Source organism: Archocentrus centrarchus, unplaced genomic scaffold (assembly GCF_007364275.1).
Source record: "Archocentrus centrarchus isolate MPI-CPG fArcCen1 unplaced genomic scaffold, fArcCen1 scaffold_57_ctg1, whole genome shotgun sequence".
Classification (NCBI taxonomy): Eukaryota; Metazoa; Chordata; class Actinopteri; order Cichliformes; family Cichlidae; genus Archocentrus; species Archocentrus centrarchus.
The window spans coordinates 214,002-237,692 of NW_022060278.1; the positions used below are offsets into that span (position 1 = coordinate 214,002).

The following is a 23,691-nucleotide window of genomic DNA, read 5'->3' on the forward strand; positions in this document are numbered from 1 at the left end:
TCTGAGTTTCTCTGACAAGCCTGACACATATGGGATGACAATGTTGTTCCTCTTGTCCTTCCCATTCTCTGTAGTTTGTGTTTGGCCTTCATTCCTGTGCATCTTAGCTGATTTGATGAAGGCCCAGTTGGGGTAACCGCATGTTTTGAGGGCTTTCTTAATGTGTGTGTGTTCCTTATGCTTCCCTTCTGCCTTAGAGGGAACACTTTCCGCACGGTGTTGTAGGGTCCTGATCACCCCAAGTTTGTGTTCCAGAGGGTGGTGGGAGTCAAAGAGGAGATACTGGTCTGTGTGTGTGGGCTTCCGGTAAACTTCAATGTTGAGGCTTCCATCTTCCTCGATAAGCACCGCACAGTCCAGGAATGGTAACTTGTTATCTCTGGTGTCCTCCCTGGTAAAACGTATGTATTTATCCACTGAGTTAATGTGACGAGTGAAGGCTTCTACTTCTTGGGTTTTGATTTTGACCCAGGTGTCATCTACATATCTGTACCAGTGGCTAGGTGCCATCCCTTTGAAAGAACCAAGAGCTTTACTTTCCACTTCCTCCATGTAAAGGTTGGCTACAATGGGAGACACTGGGGAGCCCATGGCACATCCATGCTTCTGTCTGTAGAATCCATCATTGTATTTAAAATATGTTGTGGTAAGGCAGAGATCTAAAAGTGCACAAATCTGATCTGGGGTGAAGCTGGTTCTGTTCAGTAAGGAATCGTCTTCCTGTAGTCGTCTTCTGACGGTCTCCACTGCCTCAGTTGTAGGTATGCAAGTGAAAAGTGAAACCACATCAAAGGACACCATGGTTTCATCTGGATCCAGTACAAGATTCTGGACCTTGTTAGTAAAATCTGTAGAGTTTTCAATGTGGTGGGGTGTGATGCCAACAAGCGGTGATAAGATGGTGGCGAGGTGTTTGGAAATGTTGTAGGTGACCGAGTTTATACTGCTGATAATGGGTCGAAGTGGGACTCCTTCTTTGTGGATCTTTGGGAGTCCATAAATGCATGGAGTGGCTTCTCCAGGGTACAGGCGGTAGTAAGTGGGGCGGTCAATGGCTTTTTCCTTTTCAAGTTGTTGCAGGCAGCAAACAACTTTTTTCTTGTAGTTGCTTGTGGGATCACGTCTCAAGACCTCATAAGTATTGTTGTCACTGAGGAGTGTAGTAATTTTGTTGTGGTAATCCGATGAATTCAGCACAACCGTGCACCTCCCCTTGTCGGCTGGCAGTATGGTGATGTTTTGATCCTTGCTTAGGGCTGTGATGGCCTTCTTCTCCTGAATGGTGAGGTTGGATGGAGGAAGTCTTGCACTGGCGAGAGTGGCTGAAACTTTCATCCTGATCTGTTCTGCTACAGGATGAGAAAGTTTGTTATTTCTTATAGCGGTTTCTGTTGCTGTGATGAGGTCTACTATAGGAAGCTGTTGTGGGGCTATGGCAAAGTTGAGTCCTTTGGCTAGCACATTTTCTTCTGGTTTGGTGAGGACCCTGTCTGATAGGTTCTTCACCCACTTTCCTTGGTTTCCATTGCTTATCGTGTCGTCCTGTTTGTTAACAGATGAATGGTATGCCTTGGTCCACCAGACTCAGCAGAAACTCTCATCACTCTTACCTCACACCATCGCAGAAGAAGTTTCTACATTTGTGGACAAAGCCCAGCTCGCACAACACATCAAAGGCAAGGAAAGACAACTACGTAAATTTCAAACTCTGCAAACCAAGGCATACCATTCATCTGTTAACAAACAGGACGACACGATAAGCAATGGAAACCAAGGAAAGTGGGTGAAGAACCTATCAGACAGGGTCCTCACCAAACCAGAAGAAAATGTGCTAGCCAAAGGACTCAACTTTGCCATAGCCCCACAACAGCTTCCTATAGTAGACCTCATCACAGCAACAGAAACCGCTATAAGAAATAACAAACTTTCTCATCCTGTAGCAGAACAGATCAGGATGAAAGTTTCAGCCACTCTCGCCAGTGCAAGACTTCCTCCATCCAACCTCACCATTCAGGAGAAGAAGGCCATCACAGCCCTAAGCAAGGATCAAAACATCACCATACTGCCAGCCGACAAGGGGAGGTGCACGGTTGTGCTGAATTCATCGGATTACCACAACAAAATTACTACACTCCTCAGTGACAACAATACTTATGAGGTCTTGAGACGTGATCCCACAAGCAACTACAAGAAAAAAGTTGTTTGCTGCCTGCAACAACTTGAAAAGGAAAAAGCCATTGACCGCCCCACTTACTACCGCCTGTACCCTGGAGAAGCCACTCCATGCATTTATGGACTCCCAAAGATCCACAAAGAAGGAGTCCCACTTCGACCCATTATCAGCAGTATAAACTCGGTCACCTACAACATTTCCAAACACCTCGCCACCATCTTATCACCGCTTGTTGGCATCACACCCCACCACATTGAAAACTCTACAGATTTTACTAACAAGGTCCAGAATCTTGTACTGGATCCAGATGAAACCATGGTGTCCTTTGATGTGGTTTCACTTTTCACTTGCATACCTACAACTGAGGCAGTGGAGACCGTCAGAAGACGACTACAGGAAGACAATTCCTTACTGAACAGAACCAGCTTCACCCCAGATCAGATTTGTGCACTTTTAGATCTCTGCCTTACCACAACATATTTTAAATACAATGATGGATTCTACAGACAGAAGCATGGATGTGCCATGGGCTCCCCAGTGTCTCCCATTGTAGCCAACCTTTACATGGAGGAAGTGGAAAGTAAAGCTCTTGGTTCTTTCAAAGGGATGGCACCTAGCCACTGGTACAGATATGTAGATGACACCTGGGTCAAAATCAAAACCCAAGAAGTAGAAGCCTTCACTCGTCACATTAACTCAGTGGATAAATACATACGTTTTACCAGGGAGGACACCAGAGATAACAAGTTACCATTCCTGGACTGTGCGGTGCTTATCGAGGAAGATGGAAGCCTCAACATTGAAGTTTACCGGAAGCCCACACACACAGACCAGTATCTCCTCTTTGACTCCCACCACCCTCTGGAACACAAACTTGGGGTGATCAGGACCCTACAACACCGTGCGGAAAGTGTTCCCTCTAAGGCAGAAGGGAAGCATAAGGAACACACACACATTAAGAAAGCCCTCAAAACATGCGGTTACCCCAACTGGGCCTTCATCAAATCAGCTAAGATGCACAGGAATGAAGGCCAAACACAAACTACAGAGAATGGGAAGGACAAGAGGAACAACATTGTCATCCCATATGTGTCAGGCTTGTCAGAGAAACTCAGAAGAATTTTCTCCAAGCATGACATCTCAGTATACTTCAAACCAAGTCACACCCTAAGACAAAAACTGGTTCATCCCAAGGACAAACCCGCCAAACACAAGATCAGCGATGTAGTGTATGCTGTTCAGTGCAGTGAAGAGTGCTCGGACCTCTACTTTGGTGAAACCAAACAGCCTCTTCACAAACGAATGGCACAACATAGAAGAGCCACTTCGACAGGACAAGATTCAGCAGTACATCTGCATCTGAAGGAAAAAGGGCACTCTTTTGAGGATGCCAATGTCCACATTTTGGACAGGGAAAACAGATGGTTTGAAAGAGGAGTGAAAGAAGCCATCTATGTCCACTGTGAACAACCATCATTGAACAGAGGAGGTGGATTACGTCACCAACTTTCCCCCGCTTACAGTGCTGTCCTGAGCTCCCTTCCCAGACGTCTCAACCCCCATTCACACCTTTGTTCCAGTGACCTCAATAGGCCACAGGAAACAATGGAGCGGAGTCCTAAGTTGGTTTCATCTGAAACCACTGATTGAATATGACCCACGCCCCCTTCACACCTGGGCACATGTGTTCAAGCACATGATCAATAGAGGGTCATAACCACCTCCAGGGGACTACGCCCACAGGGGTTTAAATACCTGGGTCTCTCCACCATTTGGTTGAGAACTGAAGAAGCCTTTCGGATGAGAGGTGAAACGTCTTCAAGAAACAAAAAGAAGTCCAGTCGCCTTTTTCAAGCTCCAGAGACTTTTGGATTCATCATTATTTTCCTCCTGCTCTTGTTGTGTTGCTGCAGACGGTCCAAAGGTGGGACTTCATTAAACTCACAGATGGATCATAAGGTCCTGAAGTGGAAATGAGTTACAGCAGAATAAAACACACAATCGTGTGAAAGCAAATGTCTTCTTTCCATTTTTAATAAAGGTCCTGCTAATGAGCAGACGGTGAATCAGGATGAACATCAGCAGCAAGTGTACTCCTCTCTTCTTCATGGTTAGTTTTTCATCTACTTTAAAATATTCTGATGCTCTTTGCATCCAGACTGTAATTATTACATCTGCTGCAGTTTGAACTCTGTTGAAGGAAACAAGAATACTTGTTTGAAACTGTGTTTAAATTAGTATCACAGACATGAGGTGACTGATTTTCTCTGACCTGTAGGTGATCGTTGTGTCTATGAGACAATCAGAGGCTCTGAAAACACTGAAAATGGTAAAGTACACACTTTCATTAATACAGAGTTTGTGGAAGCTGGATGATTATACAATAACTGTGTTTAACATTAAAGTCAATAAGATGATTAGTTTATATATTATATCTGTGATTCAGCTCAAAGTCATTAACAAGACGAGTGAGTGCACAAACTCTGAGATTTGAAATGTAAAATCTACATTGTTAATTATTCTGACTGATAATAAATGCAAACAGAGGGTGTTTGTTTTTAAATGCTTTCATTTGATCACCTCAACAGGACAACGTGGTGACCCAGAGGAGAGCTCTGACTACTATAATGTGAATCCAAATTCAGCCACAGCTCTAAAATCTTAACAGCAGCTCTTTAGCTGTTTTTATCTTTTTCTCTTTAAAGGAACTTAAAAACTTGACGTCACTTTGAGTGAAAAGGAGCAGATTTTTCATTCAAAGCAATGATCCTGATAGCCTGAGTTTATATTTCCTTCAGAAAGAATCCCTCAGTGTGTTTCACTCATTTCTTATTAGTCATAATATTAATGAACTTTAATGTGCTGTAGATCTGTTTTTATGGTGAACCCCAAGTTGCTCTCTGATGCAAGCATTGGAGTATGAATGTGTGTGAATGTTAGACATTTACAGCTTAGTTACTCATATTCATTGTTTGAATATGGGTTGTATACATGTTGTTGTAAACGTGTTGTATAAACGCTTTGAGTGCTCAGAGTAGAAAAGTGTTATATAAGAACTAATCCATTTAACTATTTCTTTAATTTTGTCATATCATAAATTTCTTTCTTGGAAACACTTTGTAACTTTGTTAAGAAAAGTGTTCTATAAATGTTGTGTTGTGTTGTTGTTGTTGTGTGTCAGAGTGAGCACATTTACAGCAGTTCAGTGTTGTGCATAAATCCACTGAAAGAGAGCGTTCATTTAAAGGCACTCATTGTTACTTAAACAGCTCAGAGGTTGTTGTTGAGTTGTTTTGTGTTCTCACACATGATGCCAAAAACAAGTGTTACAAAAAGAGCAGAAAGAAAACTCCAAAAGCAACACACACACACACACACACACACACACACACACACACACACACACACACACACACACACACACACACACACACACACACACAGTGTAAGAAGAGCTGCACACATGAAAATTTCAGCAGTGAGTTCATATCAACCGTAAATATTTCTGCAATCACCACAATTTTTGTCTCCACTGATAAAAAACACACCTCTCAAATATAATCACTGGTCTGTGTTTAGAGCTGGTAACCAACAGAGGGCGCAATTTAGTCATAGTCCAAATGATTCATCTGGTTGGCTGGGTGTTAAATATTTCCCAGAGCTGTGATGATGAAGGTTAAAGACTTTGACTTCAGAGGTTGTCATTTACCACAGCGTGTTGCAGAAGCTAAATAATCCCCGTCTGTTGTTTGTAGCTCTTCACAACAGTTTCATTCATCCAGAGAAAGAATCAACCCCTCTGTGACAGTAAAAGGTGGCCATGAGTATAAAATGAAGGTGTGTGTATCAGAGGAGGGAAAACGTGTTTTTAGAACCAGAGTAATGTGATGATATTTTTGTTTCATGTGGTTTATGTATTTATGAATAAAAACACTTTCTTTATGTCAGTTTTATCTGACAAATATTTTGGACTGTGTGAGTTTTTTCTGTTATTATGGACTTGTTATAGTGGTGTAATACCCAGAATGGCCTGTCAGAGGCAGTGGGGCGATCATACCTGGAGCCCTTTTATTTACAGACTCTCTTCATTCAGCTTAAACAACAACAAGTGTGTGTGCTGGGTGTGTGGGGCCCTTTGTAATGCTGGTGGCCCTTTTCCTGCATCTGGAGGTGTAAATGTCTGTGGTGGTGGAGAAGCTGACTCCAACAGTCCAACAGTGCAGACTTCACCACTCTCTGCAGAGCTTTCCTCTTTGCTGCAGAGCAGCTTCAATGCCACACAGTGATGCAGGAGTACAGGACGCTCTCCACCACACATCTGTAGAATGAGGAGAGGACTGAACTTCCAAGTCCAGCACGCCTCAGCTTCTTGGGGAAGTAGAGAAGTTGGTGTGCCTTCCTGACCAGACTGGAAGTCTTGTTGCCCCAGGTGAGGTTGTTACTGAGGTTTACGCCCAACTATTTGAAGCTGGAGACCACTTTCCATCATTTCTGTGGGATATTGTGTGTCCTGTTGTATCACCTTTCTAATTTTCCTAAGTTTTCATCCATGGATTACAGCTGACATGTTTTCTTTATTTTCTGTCTCTTTTTAGGAGAGTTGGGGTGAAGATGGGTCTGCAGGGGAAGGTCAGCCCCTTGCAGGCCAAAGAAGTGAGAGAGTTTAAAAAAATTAAAAATGCAAATTATGTACACATCTGTAAGCAAATAAGAGTTTTCATGGAATAAGTTAATAAACTTCCATCCATCTTCTTCTGGGGCAGCAGTCTAAGCAGAGAACTCTAGACTTCCCTCTCCTCAGTTGTTGGGAATTATTTTTTTTACTTTGATATTTCTCATTTATATTTAAGGCCTTGGTGGGATTCAGGTACATCTTTGGTTCACATGACATTGCCACCTCGTGGTGTATTTTAGGTAACTTTATGACAGTGGGCCTCCCAAAAGTTGAGCTCTGCAGACCCACCTGTGTTTGTGTAATATGAATTAGTGTGGGTATAAATTTTAGTTAAGTGGGAAGAAGATCCACCATAATGACATCTGCCAGAGCTGTTGTAAACTACTGGGTACTCTGGGGACGTGTGTTTCTTTCCTGGGAAGAAAGTTAGCAGAGCCCCAAAATGTGATTGGCTGGGGTTCAAATTTCTGGGAGGGGGCGACAATTTATGAAAATTGAGAGGGATGAAAGGAGAGTGGGCAGTTACCATCTTCAGATTATAAATTGATGCGCCCCCTCTTTGTCTCTCTCTCTTGTTCTGCTCTTCTTCTTCTCTTCCTGTCTCTGCATCTTTCTCGGTTTCTCTCTTCCCTTTTCTCTTCTTCTTTCTCCTCTCCTGTTTGTGTGTGTGTGAGTATTCTTGTCTTATATTCTGTTACTGTCTGTGTTTTGTGTAACCAATATGTCTAATAAACAGCCTGCATTGGAGCCTGCTCATCCCTGTGATTTTTCTTTTGGAAACTTTAGTTTTAATTGAGTCTTATACAGGATTGAATCTACTTCATTTCGGCCATAAAGGAACAAATCACGATCCAACACAGCCACCTCCTCCAGTTTATCTGGGTGACCCCAAGGCGTCCCCAGAGAGATATAATCTCTTCAGTATGTCCTGGGTCTGCCCTGGGGCCTCCTCCCAGTAGGACATGCCCAGAACACCTCACTCAGGAGGTGTCCAGGAGGCATCCTAGTCAGATGACTGAACCACCTGACCTGGCTCCTTTTGATGTGTAGGAGTAGTAGCTCTACTCTGAGCCCCTCCTGAATGGCTGCAGTCCTCAACCAATCTCTAAGGGAGGGGCCAACCACCCTTCAGACAAAGCTAATTTCCACCGCTTGTATCTGCAGTCACGTCGTTCAGCTACTACCCGTAGCTCGTGACCATAGGTGAGGGTAGGGACGTAGATCAGTCAGTATATTGAAAGCTGTGTTTTTATGCTCAGCACTCACTTCACCAGGACAGATCAGTGCAGTGCAGACACTGAACTGATCCAGCTGAAATTCTCCCGCTCCTCATTTACTCGTGAACAAGACCCAGAGATACTTAAACTTAGGGCAGCAACTCATCCCTGACCTAGAGTGGGCACTCCATCCTTTTCCAGCTGAAGACCATGGCCTCAGACTGGAGGTGCTCATTCTCATTCCTGCTGTGTCACACTCGGCTGTGAACTGCTCCAGTTCAAGCTGGAGGTCACCACCTAATGAAGCCAACAGGACCACATCATCTGCAAAAAGCAGAGATGAGATTCTGAGGCCAACAAGCTGGAAGCCTTCTGTCACTTAACTACACCTAGAAATTCTGTCCATAAAAATTACAGAATCGGTGACAAAGGGCAGCCCTGGCACAGCCCAACACCCATTGGAAACTGTCGGCAATGTGGACCAAGCCACCAGGGGACACAGCTGAATGCTTTCTCCAAGTCCACCAAAGGCACGTAAACTGGTTGGCCAAGCTTCCACACACACTCAAATATCTTTGAGAGGATTCAAAGCTGGTCCAGGGTCCAACAACCAGGTCAAAAACTGCATTGTTTCTCCTCAATCTGATGGTCCATTAACGGACCACCTCTACTTTCCAGCACCCTGGCATAGACTTTCCTGGGAAGGCTGAGGAGTGTGATCCCCTGGTAGTTTGAGCACACTCTCCAGTCCCCATTCTTAAAGGGGACAAATCATGAGGATGAACTTCTGTAGCACAAGACTAGATTGTTGTCATGGCCTGGGCAGGCTCAGGGCTTTTGTTTCTTTTCCTTCTCCTCTCACCAGTTTTTTTTTTAGTTCTTTTTCTCTATACAGGTGGGCAGATGAGTCCCTGGGTCCACGCCTGGGTGTGGCTGTCTCTCTAATTGCCTTCCATACCTGTTCGTAATCTCCTCCTCATCATCATCCAGGTTATTCAGTGGCTGGAAGGACTGCAGATCTCCACCAGATCGTTACACCTCCCATGGTGGTAATTAGACTCTCCATGTTTGCATCTCAGTTCTCTGCATTTGTTAATTTCATCTCTCTGTCTGCCTTCTAGTCGCCTGCTCTGAGCTCACTCTGTGAACCTGATTTCTGATTTACCTGCATTCCCAAAGGGCGCCACTCAAGCCTCCTGTCACACTCACATACCTGCCACTCCCCACTCATTTCCCCCTGCTGGATACCTGCCTCTCGACCCAGAACCTATCCAACGATTCACGTCCGGCTAATCCAAAAATCTCCACTGTACCAATAACCAGTTTCCTCTTCTGTGCCACCCTCCAGTCCCGAGAACTCTTCATTAACTTCCTCAATAAAACTTTAAAAACTGCTGTCAGTGAGCTCAGTGTGTCTTTGTGCTAATATGACAACTGTTTTTGACCTGTTTGTCCATTGATTAAATCTCTTAAAAGACTTTGCAAATGAATAAACCTGTATACGTTTTATTAATGTAAAACTTTTAACACACTTACAAAATAAAAAAATAATAGAAATCAGACCTGCACAGGTACACAGTGATAGGTTTTCATTAAGCAGTAATGTGAAGCAATAATAGAAGATCAAACTGCAAACTTGAAAATACAGAGTAATATCTTTGTTCTTCTGAGCAGCCTGCACTGCCTACATGTGTGTTAAAGACTGTTGCTGGTTACTCTCTATTCTCCCTCAGGTTTATTTTTATCTTCTAAAAAAACTCATGATTTCTGTCTGAGCCACCAAGCAAAGAGGAAATGCAGCCTGTGGTTTCAGCCAAAAGTCTTCCTTTGGCAGATGTCTTGTTTTATGTCATCAGCACAGAGCAGAGTTAACAAGGAACACAGACAAAGAGCACAGTGGGAATTTCACTTTGCTCTCTGTTTGCATGGCACGTTTTTATGTTATCTGTCTGTACTGGAATAATAGTAATAATTATCACTGCTACATTTAAGTATGCATGACCCTGTATGAAAACAGGTTAAAAATAGAGTCATTGTGGTGATGACACATGCTGGACTACAGTAAAAAAACTATGAGCATCAAGAGAAACTGTGAAAAGTTGTTTTCTCACGCTCAGAAACAGCTGCGTTTAAAAGACTGTGCATGAAAATGCTGTTAATGTTCCTACACACACACACACACACACACACACACACACACACACACACACACACACACACACACACACACACACACACACACACACACACACACACACACACACACACACAGACAGATATGTGCATTACTCACAGCCTTGGCTAACCAATTGAAGAGGTATTCCGGAGAGATAGAAGCCAGAAGAATAAACCAGATGTTCTCCACTGAACCACTTCAGGTGTACTCGTGTAATCTAAGTGGCAGAAACAACACCCCACCAATGCCCCACCAACGCTGCAGACGGAGTAATCCCGGCAGAGCATATAGGAGAAGAATGCAAAACACAACACCATTGCTCAGTGGTTAGTGGATCCAAGAACAGACCACAGCAACCTCCCTGAACAGGATCCAGTAAGTATGACAGTGGCAGACATCCAAAAAAGTGTCTTACATATGAAGAATCAGACAGCACCAGGCCCTGACATGATTCACACCTAATGACAAAAGAAGCCGACTGCAGAAATGAAGCACGTGCTAAAAGCTAAGACACACCTGGAATGGCTGACTGAAGGCGGACTGTCCTGATCCCCAAGGATCTGCAGAAGGGACCGGTCCCATCCAACTACCATCAACTTTAAACCAATTTCACAATTGACCATCAAGTGTGGGATTTACCAAGGAGATGCTCCTTACCCACTGCTGTTTTGCATAGACCTGAACCTCCTAGGCTAGATCATCAACAACTGGTTACGGATACCAGCTATTGAACGGAGCAAACATCAGCCACCTCCTCTACATGGATGACATCAAGCTGTACGCCAGGAGTAAACAAGACATTGATTCACTGATCCACACCACTAGGATCGAACATCATTCAGACTGGAAAAGTGAAGTCAGATGTTAACAAAGAGAAGGAAGGTAGTCAGAACCGAGGGGATTGTACTACCAGAAGGCAACATTGCAGACATTGAGGACAGCTAAAAGTGCCTTGGAATCCCGGCTAATGGGAACAATGAAGAGGCTGCTAGGAAACCTGCAACCGCCAAGTACATGCAGAGAGTAAGGCAAGTCCCGAAGAGTCAACTGAATGGGAAGAACAAGATCTGGGCAATCAACACCTACACCTTGCCAGTTGTCAGATACTCTGCTGGGATAATAAACTGGCCAAAGGAGGAAATAGAAGCCACTGACATCAAGACAAGAAAGCTCCTTACCATCCATGGAGGGTTTCAGTTCTTAGGTGACACAAAATTACAGTATACAACAAAAAAGCAGTTAATTAAAATTATGGTGATACGTTGCATTAGTGTCAATGTACAGTTTCAGGTGCAATTGCTTTGGTTGCCAGCAGATTGTGACTGTTGCCTGTAGTTTTTCATGTTTGTCTGCACATAACAATTAGTACCAAGGAGAAAGATTGCCTTCAAAGTAAAAGTTAGACCTTTTGAAAACTTGATTGCAGGGCTGAGAACTTTTACTTTGAAGGAGGACCTTCTCCACTTCCTGTTTGCGTCCAAGTTTTCAAGTTTTAATACAGCTCAGTGAGCAGTGTTTGTAGACAAGTCAATCACTATATAAACTACTGGCAAGTGCAGCAATATGCTAGCAACTGTGATATATTCTAGTGAGCACTTGGTGCTCGATTATGTTGGACTGTCAAGATCACTATGTTCTGATATTGATTACTAATGTTGAGATACCAAGTATAAGAGTTGTACTACATCCTCGCCTCTGTGAATGATTGTTAAAGTTATACACGACCCTCACCAAGTACATAGTGAGTACAAAGACTACAAAGGCAACCAAAGCAATCACAAGGAGGTTTTTGCCAACCAATTGGGCAACACAAGTTTTTTCTAGCAGCGGGTGGTTTCCAGGGGGTCCCTGACAGGTCTGTAGGCCTGTGTGACTGCAACATTAGCAATCATTTTCCCAGCAACCTCCATCAATAAATCTTTTCCTGATGACCAGTGGTTGGCAGATGGTTGCAGACCAGTCTCTAGCCCCAGATACACAGTCTCCTTGATCCTACATTGTCACCATGAATGCCACACACCCAAAATGGAGGACAAGTTAACCCTATAACGCCACCAATCGCCACTGAAGCACCCGTTACGTGTCCTTACCTGCAGTGAACAGCTGTTTAAGGCTGAGTGTATCATCGTTTCTGTTTCTGAAAGCTGAGAAAATGCACTTCACACACAATATGGGATCATCATGGTAATTGCCGCCGGAAGTCCTTGAACAGCAGCAATTTTTAAGTACGTTGTGTCACAGTTGAGACTTTCTGCGTTATAGGGTTAATATCATGTTGTTAGTGATCACATGTCTGCAACACCTCAATACAATCAGGCTTCAACTAGAGGAGTCAGCCCCTTCTGGCCATTATGAACAATGCAGGCTTGAATAAAACATCAATATTAATCCATTTGAGCTGTGAGGATTGTCAACATCATGTAAAAATGTTGTTCTGTTGTGTTACATTTGTGTAAAGAGATCATCAAAGTACATCATTGTACATCATTTAAAATCCAGCAAGTTATTTCTTATTTCGACCTGCTGATGAATCGACTCACATACTTGTCTTCAGCTCAAACACCGTGACAAGAAGGGTCGCTTTAAAAAAAAGATGCATGTGTAATGGAAAATACTGTGTGAATATTTCTGTGTGGTGTAACTGTGGTGACCACTTAGCTGCAGGCTTATCTGTACCATCTCTGCACTTTAAAAATAACAACAATGACCTCATTGTTTCTTCATCAGCCTGCAGAACTAAAATGAGGAAGAACAACTGAAGCTAAATGTGTGCTGCCTTCCAGGTAACATGTTTCAGCCCTGATAGCTGACAGCAGAGAGAGCTCAGCTTGTTGTTCTCACACTGCTGCAGACATGAAAAATACCATTAATGTCTTCATGGAATCCAGTCACTTTATTAAATAACGTCTGCTCACATAAACTGTGCTTTAATTACCAAATTAGCCATTTATACTTATTCAACTAAAAAAAACCCACTTCTACAAACACATTAGCTTCTTCCTATCAAACCTCTTTATTATAAAGAGATATAAAACTGGTTACACATAAATCCTGTTATCTGGCCTCTGTTTTTGAGCTTCTACAACCAGTTTACTAAATTATTATTATTTTGTTATTTTAAATAAACAATTACAAACTATAATTGAAAATAATGAATGCATCTCGTAATCTTTTAGAGATAATTCAGTCATATTGTAAATACACACCACAGTTTTTCTGATGTATTCTGTATACTTACAGAATACATACAGTATTCTGTATACTATCTACTTCACACACTGCATGGTTAAAATCAGGAAGTAGCCGGATTCCAGCTGATCTTGTTGGTCCCAATTTAAAGTTGGCGCCTCCAGTCTGGAACCAATGACCATCTGTCACTGTGAGCTTACACACTCAAAAACACAGAAGACAATGAACAGCACTGGGAGGAACAAACACAACACACAATAAAACATGACCTGGGTCATAATAGGGGTCATGTAGACAGACCCAAACTGCATGAAATGTTGGGCAAATCTGGACCGTGCACTGTGGGACTCACATGGAGTGGGCTGCCCACACTAAGCAGTGAGGGGCCCATAGTGGGGCTCTGTGGGGTAAAGCTACTATGGGACCTACATGGGCGAAACCACAGGGGGGCCAGTGAGGGTTTTCTGTGGGCAAGCTCACTGTTGGGCTTATTGACCCCAGAATCTCCACTTAGCATCCCAAAAGATTCAGATCATCTTTGTATTTATTTATTTACAGTTAGTCAGATGCTAAAGCTATGGTTTGCTTTGGCTGCCATCAGATAATAGATTTGACTATGAATTTTAAACATTGTCCTTAGTTTCAGTTCAACCACACAGTGAGTCTCTTCCTGGGTTTGGGGTCACGACCAAACCTAAAACCAGATTTCCACCACAGGGTGAGAACAGCACAAACTCACAAACTCACTCTCAGACAGAAAAAGCACACAGCAGAGGAACACAATGAGGACAAGCAGAGGGAACTAAGGACTAAAATACAAGAGGGCTGATGAGGGAAGTGGGTGCAGCTGGAAAACACAGGTGAACAAAATAACACTAATGACACAGAGGAAGCAAACTAGAACACAACACACAGGGAAAAGAATATCAAAATAAAACAGGAAGTAAGAAAGAAAGAGAGACACAGACTAGACACTACACACTGGAAACACTGGAGAACTAGAAATCAAAACAGGTCTGCATCCTGACTCCATGTGGAAAATAATTTCCAGAGACTGAAAAATCTGACAGAAAATGAAGCTCTCACTGAGGGTGGGGGTTCTTGGATGGTTCACACAGTGTAAAGGACGTTGCATCACATCAACCACACAACTAAAATTTGCTGAAGAAGATAAGAGGAAGCTTGATGAATACTGGGAGCTCACTTTGGTCACTGAGAACAAATAAATGTGTTCCAATGGAGTCCAGAACAGGACTGTGAGTGCAGAGTCCTGGAGGTCCTGGAGGTGTGATGACAAAGAGCTGAGAGAAATATGTTAGAGAGATGACATTTATAGATGGCACCATGAATAATGATCAATTTACCAAAACACTGGCTGAGAAGATGACTTTCAGTCAGCAGAAACCTGCAGAAGAAGAAAATTTACAATCACAACCCACAGGACACGACAAAAAAGACTAAAACTATGAGCTGCAAAGTCTGTCACCTGACTTGAAGCAACACAACACATTTGTACATTTTAGAGAAAAGTAACAGCAAAACACAAGAAACACACTGGTGTGTTTGGGGTGGACAGGAAATGTGAACACGTCACCAACTGCTGCGGTCAAAGCTACAGGAGCTGTTTGAGGTTGGTGTGAAAGGAAGGAAGCACAGAGAGGTGATAGAAGAAGAAGTCAGAGTCAAACTCTGGTCTCATCCATACTCAGTGCAGCTTCTCTTTCTTCTGCATTTATTATTCACACAGTGAAACACTTTGAGCTCAGCTGTGGGTCAGAGTGCAGCAGGGCTGGACGTGAGGATGAAGCACATTTTACTCTGCATGACGGGGTTATTCTGTAAGTCCACTTCTGACTCTCTTTGTTTCAGCAGCACCGATTAACAGCATTTTCCCTCCACTGTGAGAATTACAGTGTATCACTGCTTTAACCTGCTTCTCTGAGAACTTCAAGCATACTTGTGATTCTCAGCACTGATGAAACTAAATGTTGGCTGGTGCTTTGGCTCAGTTCAAACTGGAACATTGAGTTAGATACGCTGCTGCTTTCTGCACCAGTTACAGTCACTGCACACTGTATTAATGTTGTTGAATTTATTGTGTTCATTGCTCTGAAAATGGACTTTGATATTTGAAATATTTCATTGTGAAGGTTTTTTCCTGTGAGCCTGTCTAACAACTAATGTTCCAGGAACACAGAAATGTGGTGCTGAGCTGTTATTGTGTGAAAACTGACCTTAAAAAGCTTCAGTTTAGATTCATGTTGATTTGAATTTTGTAAGTTGTTTAATATCTGATGAGGTTTCTTCATTATTTCAGTGCTCAGTACACGCATCTATGGAAATGCTGAAGGTGAGAAATATTTTTATTCCTGTTTATATAATGTGTGCAGCAACCAGAGGTCAGTCAGTCACAGTCCTGCCTGAAGATTTTAATAATGAGTCCTATTATGAATTCTCACACTTACAGTTCATTGAAGTGTTGAGGCGTCTATCTACCTCTGTATGAATGTGAAGGCGCCTCTAAGAGCCGTGAAAGTGAGAAATGTAAAAGTCTTCACATACACATGGGTAACAAATGAAAATAACTATATCATGTATCATATACACAGCTTCACTGCAGCGTGACAAGTGTGGGGACTAAACTGAAAGAATGGACACAGTTCTCCAGAAATATTCCCCCATTTGATGTTTTGATGATAACAGTTGAAATTAGAAGCTGTTTAATATGAAACTCCAAACTTCACTGACTTTCAGCTGTGTTGGATATTTTTACTGGAAATCTGTTCACTGTAATTTACATCAAATACTTTGAGTTTATTCATTCAGTATTTCTAACTTTATCATTTATCTAAATGTTTCTGCAGAGTTACTAATTTCTGTTGTTGGTATCTACATTTCATAAGTTTCATAAGGTTCAAAGTCTTTTATTGAAAATTACACATTGGCAGTGTTGGCCCCTCCTTTTCAAGACCTCTGCACTTCTTCCCTGCGTGCTGTCAATCAAGCTCTGGGCCAAATCCTGACTGACAGCAATGTAATCACTTTTTTTTTTGTTTTTTTGTTATTTTTTAACTTTTATTAAAGAAATTTCAAAAACAAAACAGTAACAGTATAAAAACAACTTTAGAATATTAACTCTTGTGGAGGATAACAAGCTAGGAGGTATGCAATAATAAGCAAATGAATAATAAAACTGAGGAAAAGGACCATACAAATACAGACTTAACCCTTATGCCCTCCTCAGATTTTGCACCCTCTGGACACCTTTGTGGCAAAAATGTACACGCACCTTAAAACTGCTATAAAATCATCATACATCAATAATTTCTTTCCATTTTTTTCATAAATCACTTAATCAACTTCAGTCCTACTCAAAAATAGCAAACAATCAATCTTTTTCAGGATTTTAACCCTTTAAATGCCAGTTTTATTATGTCAATGACTGCATTTTATTTTTTATGCAAAAAAAACCCACAAAAAAAATTTTTTTTTTCATATAACAAATAATAAATGGATCGTGCATTGGTGGTGATTAGAGCCTTGGATATGTCAAAGACTAGGAACAAAATTATTTTGATTGCATTCTTATTTTTTTATGTAGTGCCAGATTTCAAATTTTGCACCCTCTGGACACCTTCATGGCCAAAAATGCCTCATTGACTTCCATAGAAACCACAGTTTTTGATCTCACTGCAGTATAAAATCATGCATTCTGTAATGTTAGCATTTCATTTTGAAGAAAAGTAGTGATATTTGACATTTTGACTGTATTCCATTAGATTCAGTAATTTTATGGAGCCATGTGAATACCAAGGGACCCCTAAGTGTGTGTGTGTGTGTGCGCGCGCGCGCGCGCACGTGCATGTGCATGTGCAGGAGAGAGAATGAGTGTGTGAGTCTGTAAGCACACACAAAAATGCCCTTGGAGGGCATAAGGGTTAAAACAGAAAATTTTTCGCTGTCTGTTGCTATGATAGCAACGTAATCACGAAGCTGCAGGGACGTATTAAGATGCTTCCTTATGTGCAGACAAAGCCGACTCACACAGCCAACCTTTCATCCCGGAGTCCTGCTCAGACTTTTACTTTACTTTTCATGAACTTGACAGATTTCCTCAGGTAGCTCATTGCACCTGTATGATGAGGCACGTCACCAAATTCTGAAGCCATTTCCTTCAAAACTGCGGTGATTTAAACCTTTGCCTCTTAAAAAGTTCACAGTCTGTGTTTTGGTGCTTATGACACGTTCTGTCTTCAGGACTTTGCTGTGCAGCGTTTTTTCCCGCACATCGCAGGCGGAGAAAAGATCAGCTCCTTTCCTTGCCTGTCCGGAAAATCCCTGTTTTCCACTTTTCATTTGGTCATTTTTGGAGGTCAGACTAGCTCAAATTTTATTGTAAAAAGTGCTAACCAATGATCACCGATCAATGTGTCATTGGGAACACAGAAAAAAGGTGAGCGCACAGGTCTGTTACAGTGCATTATGGGATTTGTAGTATCAGTGGTGGGGGCGCTATTTACCCGTGGGCTATTAATAATAGCTATATAAATCATCCGCGGGCCTTATAAAACGTAGAACAGAGCACAATTAGAAAAACCACAATGTTTATCATCTGCTGCACCTGTAAAAAAAAAAGAAAACATGAAGAAGAAACAAAATACAAAACCCCTCAACGTTCAAATAAAACTGAGGGACAGACAGCAGTGAAGAGCTGAATTGGGCCACCTCATCTTGATGTTTGTTCCCTGAGCTTTTGCCAAGTTGTTGAAGGATGTTTTTGTGTTGTTCTTTATTCATGGCTGTGTTCTCAGGCTAAATTGTGAGTGGTCTCAGGATGCTTTACTGTTAGCATGACACCAGCCTGATGGTAGCACTCACCTTTTCTTCTCTAAACAGTCATTTTTCCAGATGCCCCAAACAATCAGAAAGGGTCTTCATCAGAGAAAATGACCTTACCTCAGTCCTCTACAGTCCAGTCAGTCTGTCCTTGATGAGAGAAGCGGCGTCTTTGCTGCCTTTTTGACACTCAGTCATCCTCCAAAAGTCGTTGCAACAAGAAAGTTTTCTCTCTTTTTCCATTTCCAGGGTGTGACGCAGTGATTCACTGTCAGCTCACCTGTGCAGGTCTCCTTCTTGGTGAGGCTAGCTTAAATGTTGCTGTAAAAAGTGCTGACCAATGTTTTTATCTGCTGACCACTGTTTAATGTGTCATTGGTAACCCCACAAAAACAGGTTAATGCACAGATGCACAAATTATCGTGGGCCTTGAGTTTGACTGATGTGTTCTACAGCATTGAAACTATTGAACCTTTTTCCTGTAACCACCATTAAACCTTTACTGGGAAACAGCTGGAGGTTCTTCATCAACCACCTGATCAGCAAGTGAAGAAAAGAGAACTTTGTAGCTGCTCCATCCTCCCTGTTTGTTTCACACAGAGAAAAATCTGCAGTACAGAAGTTAAAATATGCAGATGAACTGTTAATATGAAAAAAGTATTTCTTATCTGATTAATCGATTGGTCAATGGAATAATTGATAGAATACTTCCATCCATCCAATCTCTTCTGCTTATCCTGTTCAGGGTCACAGTGGGGCTGGAGTCTATCCCAGCTGTCATAGGGTGGGAGGCAGAGTCCACCCTGTACAGGTCGCAGCCTGTCACAGAGCTAACACAGAGAGACAGACAAACATTCACACTCACATTCACACCTATGAGCAATTTAGAACCACATATTAACCTAAACTGCATGTTTTTGGACTGTGGGAGGAAACTTGGAGTGAACCCACGCAAACACGGGGAGAACATGCAAACTCCACACAGAAAGACCCGGGCCAACCCAGACCTTCTAGCTGTGATTCAACAGCACTAACCACCATGACACCATGCTGCCTTTAAGACTTGTTTTCATGTTTAATGTTTCAGCCAACATGGATATTTCCCTAACTTAGATGCTGCTGATGGCTGTCAACCACTAGATGGCACTATTAGTCATAATCAAAACCCAAGAAAACCTAATAACCGTAGCAGGGCTGACCTCTTCTGACATAAAGGAGAATGTAACAGTTCAACATCCCAACTTGCATCACCACAAATTAATTTTACAGAACAGCAGGAGTCGACTCAAAGTGCTTTTGAGTTTAGGCAAATAGATTAAATGTCCACAAAATGCACAACACAACAATATAAATACTAAACATGAAACCCACATAAACATGACACATAAATAGAACAAACAACAGGAACATTTAGAAAAAATCAAATGTATAAAAATCATTATATCTGATGGTATTTAAACCTTTTGTCATTCATGTGTTCTTGTTGTTCTTTCTTGAACATTAACAGTGTCAAACAAAGCTGTTGTGACTCTGCATCCAAACTGGCCTGAGATATACAGAGGAGAGACGATCACTGTCAGATGTGAGATCCATGGAGGAGACACTGAGTGGGATTATGAATGGGAAAGAAATGGCAACCTAACAAGTAAAAATCAAAATGAATACAGGATTAGACCTGTTTCAACAATCGGCAGTGGAAACTACCGCTGTAAGGGCCGAATGAAAAGTTCACAGCATAAAACAACAGAGTGGAGTGATTCAGTCACACTGACAGTTTCTGACAGTAAGTAGAGTCAAAGCTCCTTTAACCTGAGAATATAAACAGGCTGTAAAAATGTGTTTCTGTTAGTACATGTTGAGATTAGAGAGATTTTAGATGTTTAGATCATTTCAGTCTTACATGTTTTGATAAGTATTTGGAGACAACATTAGGCAGGAACTTTCTGAGAAAACTGTTTTCCCACTAGAACCCCGTCCTGTCCTCACTGTGTCTCCATCATGGCTGAGTCCTGGAGCCTCAGTAACTCTGAACTGTGAGGTTGAACATCCGTCTGCAGGATGGAGCTTCTACTGGTATAAAGCTGTTCCTGATCTATCAGAGAAATCCTACAGTTATGAGCTGCTACCTGATGGCAGTGGGACTGCACAGGACTCCTACATCATTGATGGACAGACACACACAGCAGGATATGTGTGTAGAGCTGGAAGAGGAGACCCAGAGTATCACACTGATCACAGTGAACCAAAGTTTGTCTGCTCTGCAGGTCAGTTTGTTTCTCTCTGTCCTTTCAATAAGCTGATGTTATGTCATCATTTTTATCCATCAGTTTTTCACAAAGATTCAGGTCATTAAAATATAATTTCCATGATGATAAAATGTCTGTACACAACTTTTCTTTTCTGAATTTTTTATTTCTTTTTATATATATAAAATTTTTATGCTTTAACGTAAAAAAGTAATATATATGGTATTTTAATTGTTTTGTCACTGCAATGAGTACTTTTATTTTGGAGACTGAATCTCAGGTTACTGTTTGTAGTCATTATTTTTACTTACTGGACAAACTGGATTTGCATCAATGAAACACTTTGTTTAGTGGTTACAGTTAATAAGGAGTCAGCAGGCAGGTTAACAGCTCTGACAAAAGTAGAAAGAAGATTTATTCTCATTTCACTAATAACACATTATATTATTGTTTATTCAAAATGTGTTAAACAGTTAAAACTTACTTAAAGGGTATTTTGTTTTCAAGCAGGAAATTATAGTTTGTTGAAATATTAACTCTGATCTTCAGGAAGCAAATGAACATTTTCACTGTGATATTTTAATCCTAACATCTCTGAGCTTTGTCTCCTCCCTGCATGTTTCCAGATGTTCATTCAGCAGCGTCTCTCACAGTGAGTCCTGACAGAGTGCAACACTTCACCTCTGACTCTGTCTCACTGACCTGTGAGGGAAACTCTGCTGAGTGGAGAGTGAAGAAGTTCACTGAGGACGACCGACTGACCTCTGACTGTAGGACAATGAATGGATCCACATGTTACATCAGTTTCTTGACAAAGTCAGATGCTGCAGTGTACTGGTGTGAGTCTGGATCAGGAGAGTTCAGCAGTGCAGTCAACATCACTGTACAGGGTATGTTATTATACATTTTCTTCTTACATTTGAATGATTTAGAAACATGAGCATTAGTCCCAGCTTTGCTGTATGTGAAGTAAATCTAAGAGACAAAAATGAAAATTTCAGACAATTTTAGTCGTCTCACCAAAGCAGGATAACACTCTTGGTTGTTCATCTCATTTCACTCAGTCTTTTAAATTGATTTACCAAAACTTCTTGAGTGTAACAACAAATGCAGATTTTATACATCGTTCAGAGCAGCAACTTTCTGTCATGCTCCTCGGTCTCTGACTCTGTTTTTGTAAAGTTTATACGTCTTTTATGCTTCTCTGAGTTTGTACTTTAGTTTATCTTTCGAGCTTCCTAGTAGGTTATATTTAAGTTGTTGAGTTTTTGGTTTATTTCACCTCCTCTGTGTTCCCTGTTTCCTGTTGTCAAGTCTTAGTCTCTGTTGTGGGTATTTTTCTGTCTTCCTGCTTTATTTTTGGTACTCTGGGTGTGTCTCGATTCAGAGCTGCATCCTTCTAAAGCTGCAGCCTACGTAGACCAGGAAGGCAGGAAGTGAGGGGCAGTGAAATGGGATGGTCTATCTGTCATATCTGCATCACCAGCCCTTACCTCAGCTGAGCTCTTTTCACCTACCAACTGTGACAGCATGAAGCACAGCTGAAGGTGTTAAAATGGAGCCTGAACTTCTGCTCATTATTTTCTTTGGTTTATTTAATCATTGAGGAACTGCAGCAGCTGTACTGTTGTACCGAACATCAAGGAATAACAATGAGCGAATGATTCACTTCCTGACAGTAAGACGTTAAAGTTAAATAAAACTATCCAACTATGAAGCTTACCTTTAATCTCAGCCAAACCGATTTGCTGAGGAACAAATGAAACACTGAAATAAGCCAAACATCAACCGTTAGAGACGATCTGACTGAATTATATCTGTGCTTAACTTCCACTCAGTGGTGAAAGTTGTGAAAATGATTCAGGCGTTCTCTCCGGGTATGGTGAGCATCGACCGCCCGGTCAGCTGACAGCTGGCGAGGAAAACTGGCTGTTAGACCAGTGAGAACGAGCATCTCAGAAATCATTGGAGCATTTTTGCAATTATGATATCTTGATAAGTTGAGGTTTACACATCTACATTCTCACCTAAAACACTGTAAACGTTTATTTTGTGTCACACAAACAGTCAGATTTCAAAATCTTCAAGTGCTGGCCTCCGCCATTCCTCCAACAGGATTCAGCCCACAGTGAATTATGGGATAGGGGAGACCACGAGCATTTGTGCCTTAATTGAGATTATCGGATTATCTATGACATAATCTTCCTTCAAATGCAGCCTTAGAAGGATGCAGCCCCTGAATTGGGAAGCCCCCTCTGCTGTCTTTCGCCCCTTGCATTTAGTTTTAACCCCAACCCCCCACCTCATGTGTCTATTTAAAGCAGGGGTGTCCAAAATATGGCCCGTGGGCCAAACCCGAGTTCGGATTTTATATGGCCTATGAGTCTTGTCCATACATGTGTTATTTTTGGTCCCCCGGCCCAAGCAATGAATACAACTCAGCGTGTAATTCCTCTTTTTAACTCATGGAGGCAGTCTCATATAACAGATGTCTGCCAACTGCTTCACCACCTTAAAAAGAAGAAGACTGGGTGGGGGTCATAGGTGACACACAGTGTTACCAACTAGCAATGGGAATTCTGGCTCTTTCTGAGAGCCGGCTCTTTTGGCTCCCAAGTGGCTCCTCAGATTTTATTGTAAAAATATGTGTAAAATGAATTACTAATGTAAAAACAGACATAAGATGTTATCTTTATGTATATACTCAACATAGAATAGAGTGCTCCAAATGTAAATTATAAAAAACAAAAGATTGGCACTCAGAAAAACCAAGGGCCTGTGAGGGGTTGATCCTGTTTCTCCTTCCTGATATGACCTGCCCTGTTTTGTTCCAATTGCACTGATGGATGAACAGTTTGCACATGCCTGTGCAGGTTGTTTGTGGAACCTGCTTGATAAAAATTTTTACCTTTGCACAGTCTACACTCTGTCACATTAAAATGTGTCCAAACTACGTTTTCTGTCAATCATTTTCCTCCCTGTAACTTCCTCTTACTCTTTCCGGTCTCTAAGTGAACTTTGCAGGAGCCTCTCCCTCTGTGTACTCACTGTGTGGTCAGTGTAGACACGCAGATGGTGCCACACATCTTAACGCTCCACCTGTCTTCAATTCAGTTCAATTCAATTCAATTCAATTCAATTCAATTCAATTCAATTCAATTCAATTCAATTCAATTCAA

General features: G+C 41.8%; 1 protein-coding gene and 1 long non-coding RNA gene across 2 annotated transcripts in view; both read left to right on the forward strand.

The window, feature by feature from the left end:
* LOC115777567 (leukocyte immunoglobulin-like receptor subfamily B member 3A) overlaps positions 1–23,691 on the forward strand; it is a 41,376-nt gene that overhangs the window by 5,800 nt on the left and 11,885 nt on the right. The window contains exon 4 of the mRNA XM_030725499.1: positions 19,774–20,049. Within this exon, the coding sequence (XP_030581359.1) occupies positions 19,774–20,049 (276 nt within the window). The remainder of the gene's footprint in view (positions 1–19,773; positions 20,050–23,691) is intronic.
* On the forward strand, positions 4,211–4,981 carry LOC115777587 (uncharacterized). Its single transcript, XR_004019654.1, has 3 exons — positions 4,211–4,283; positions 4,452–4,502; positions 4,762–4,981. It is a non-coding gene; the product is annotated as an uncharacterized LOC115777587 (long non-coding RNA).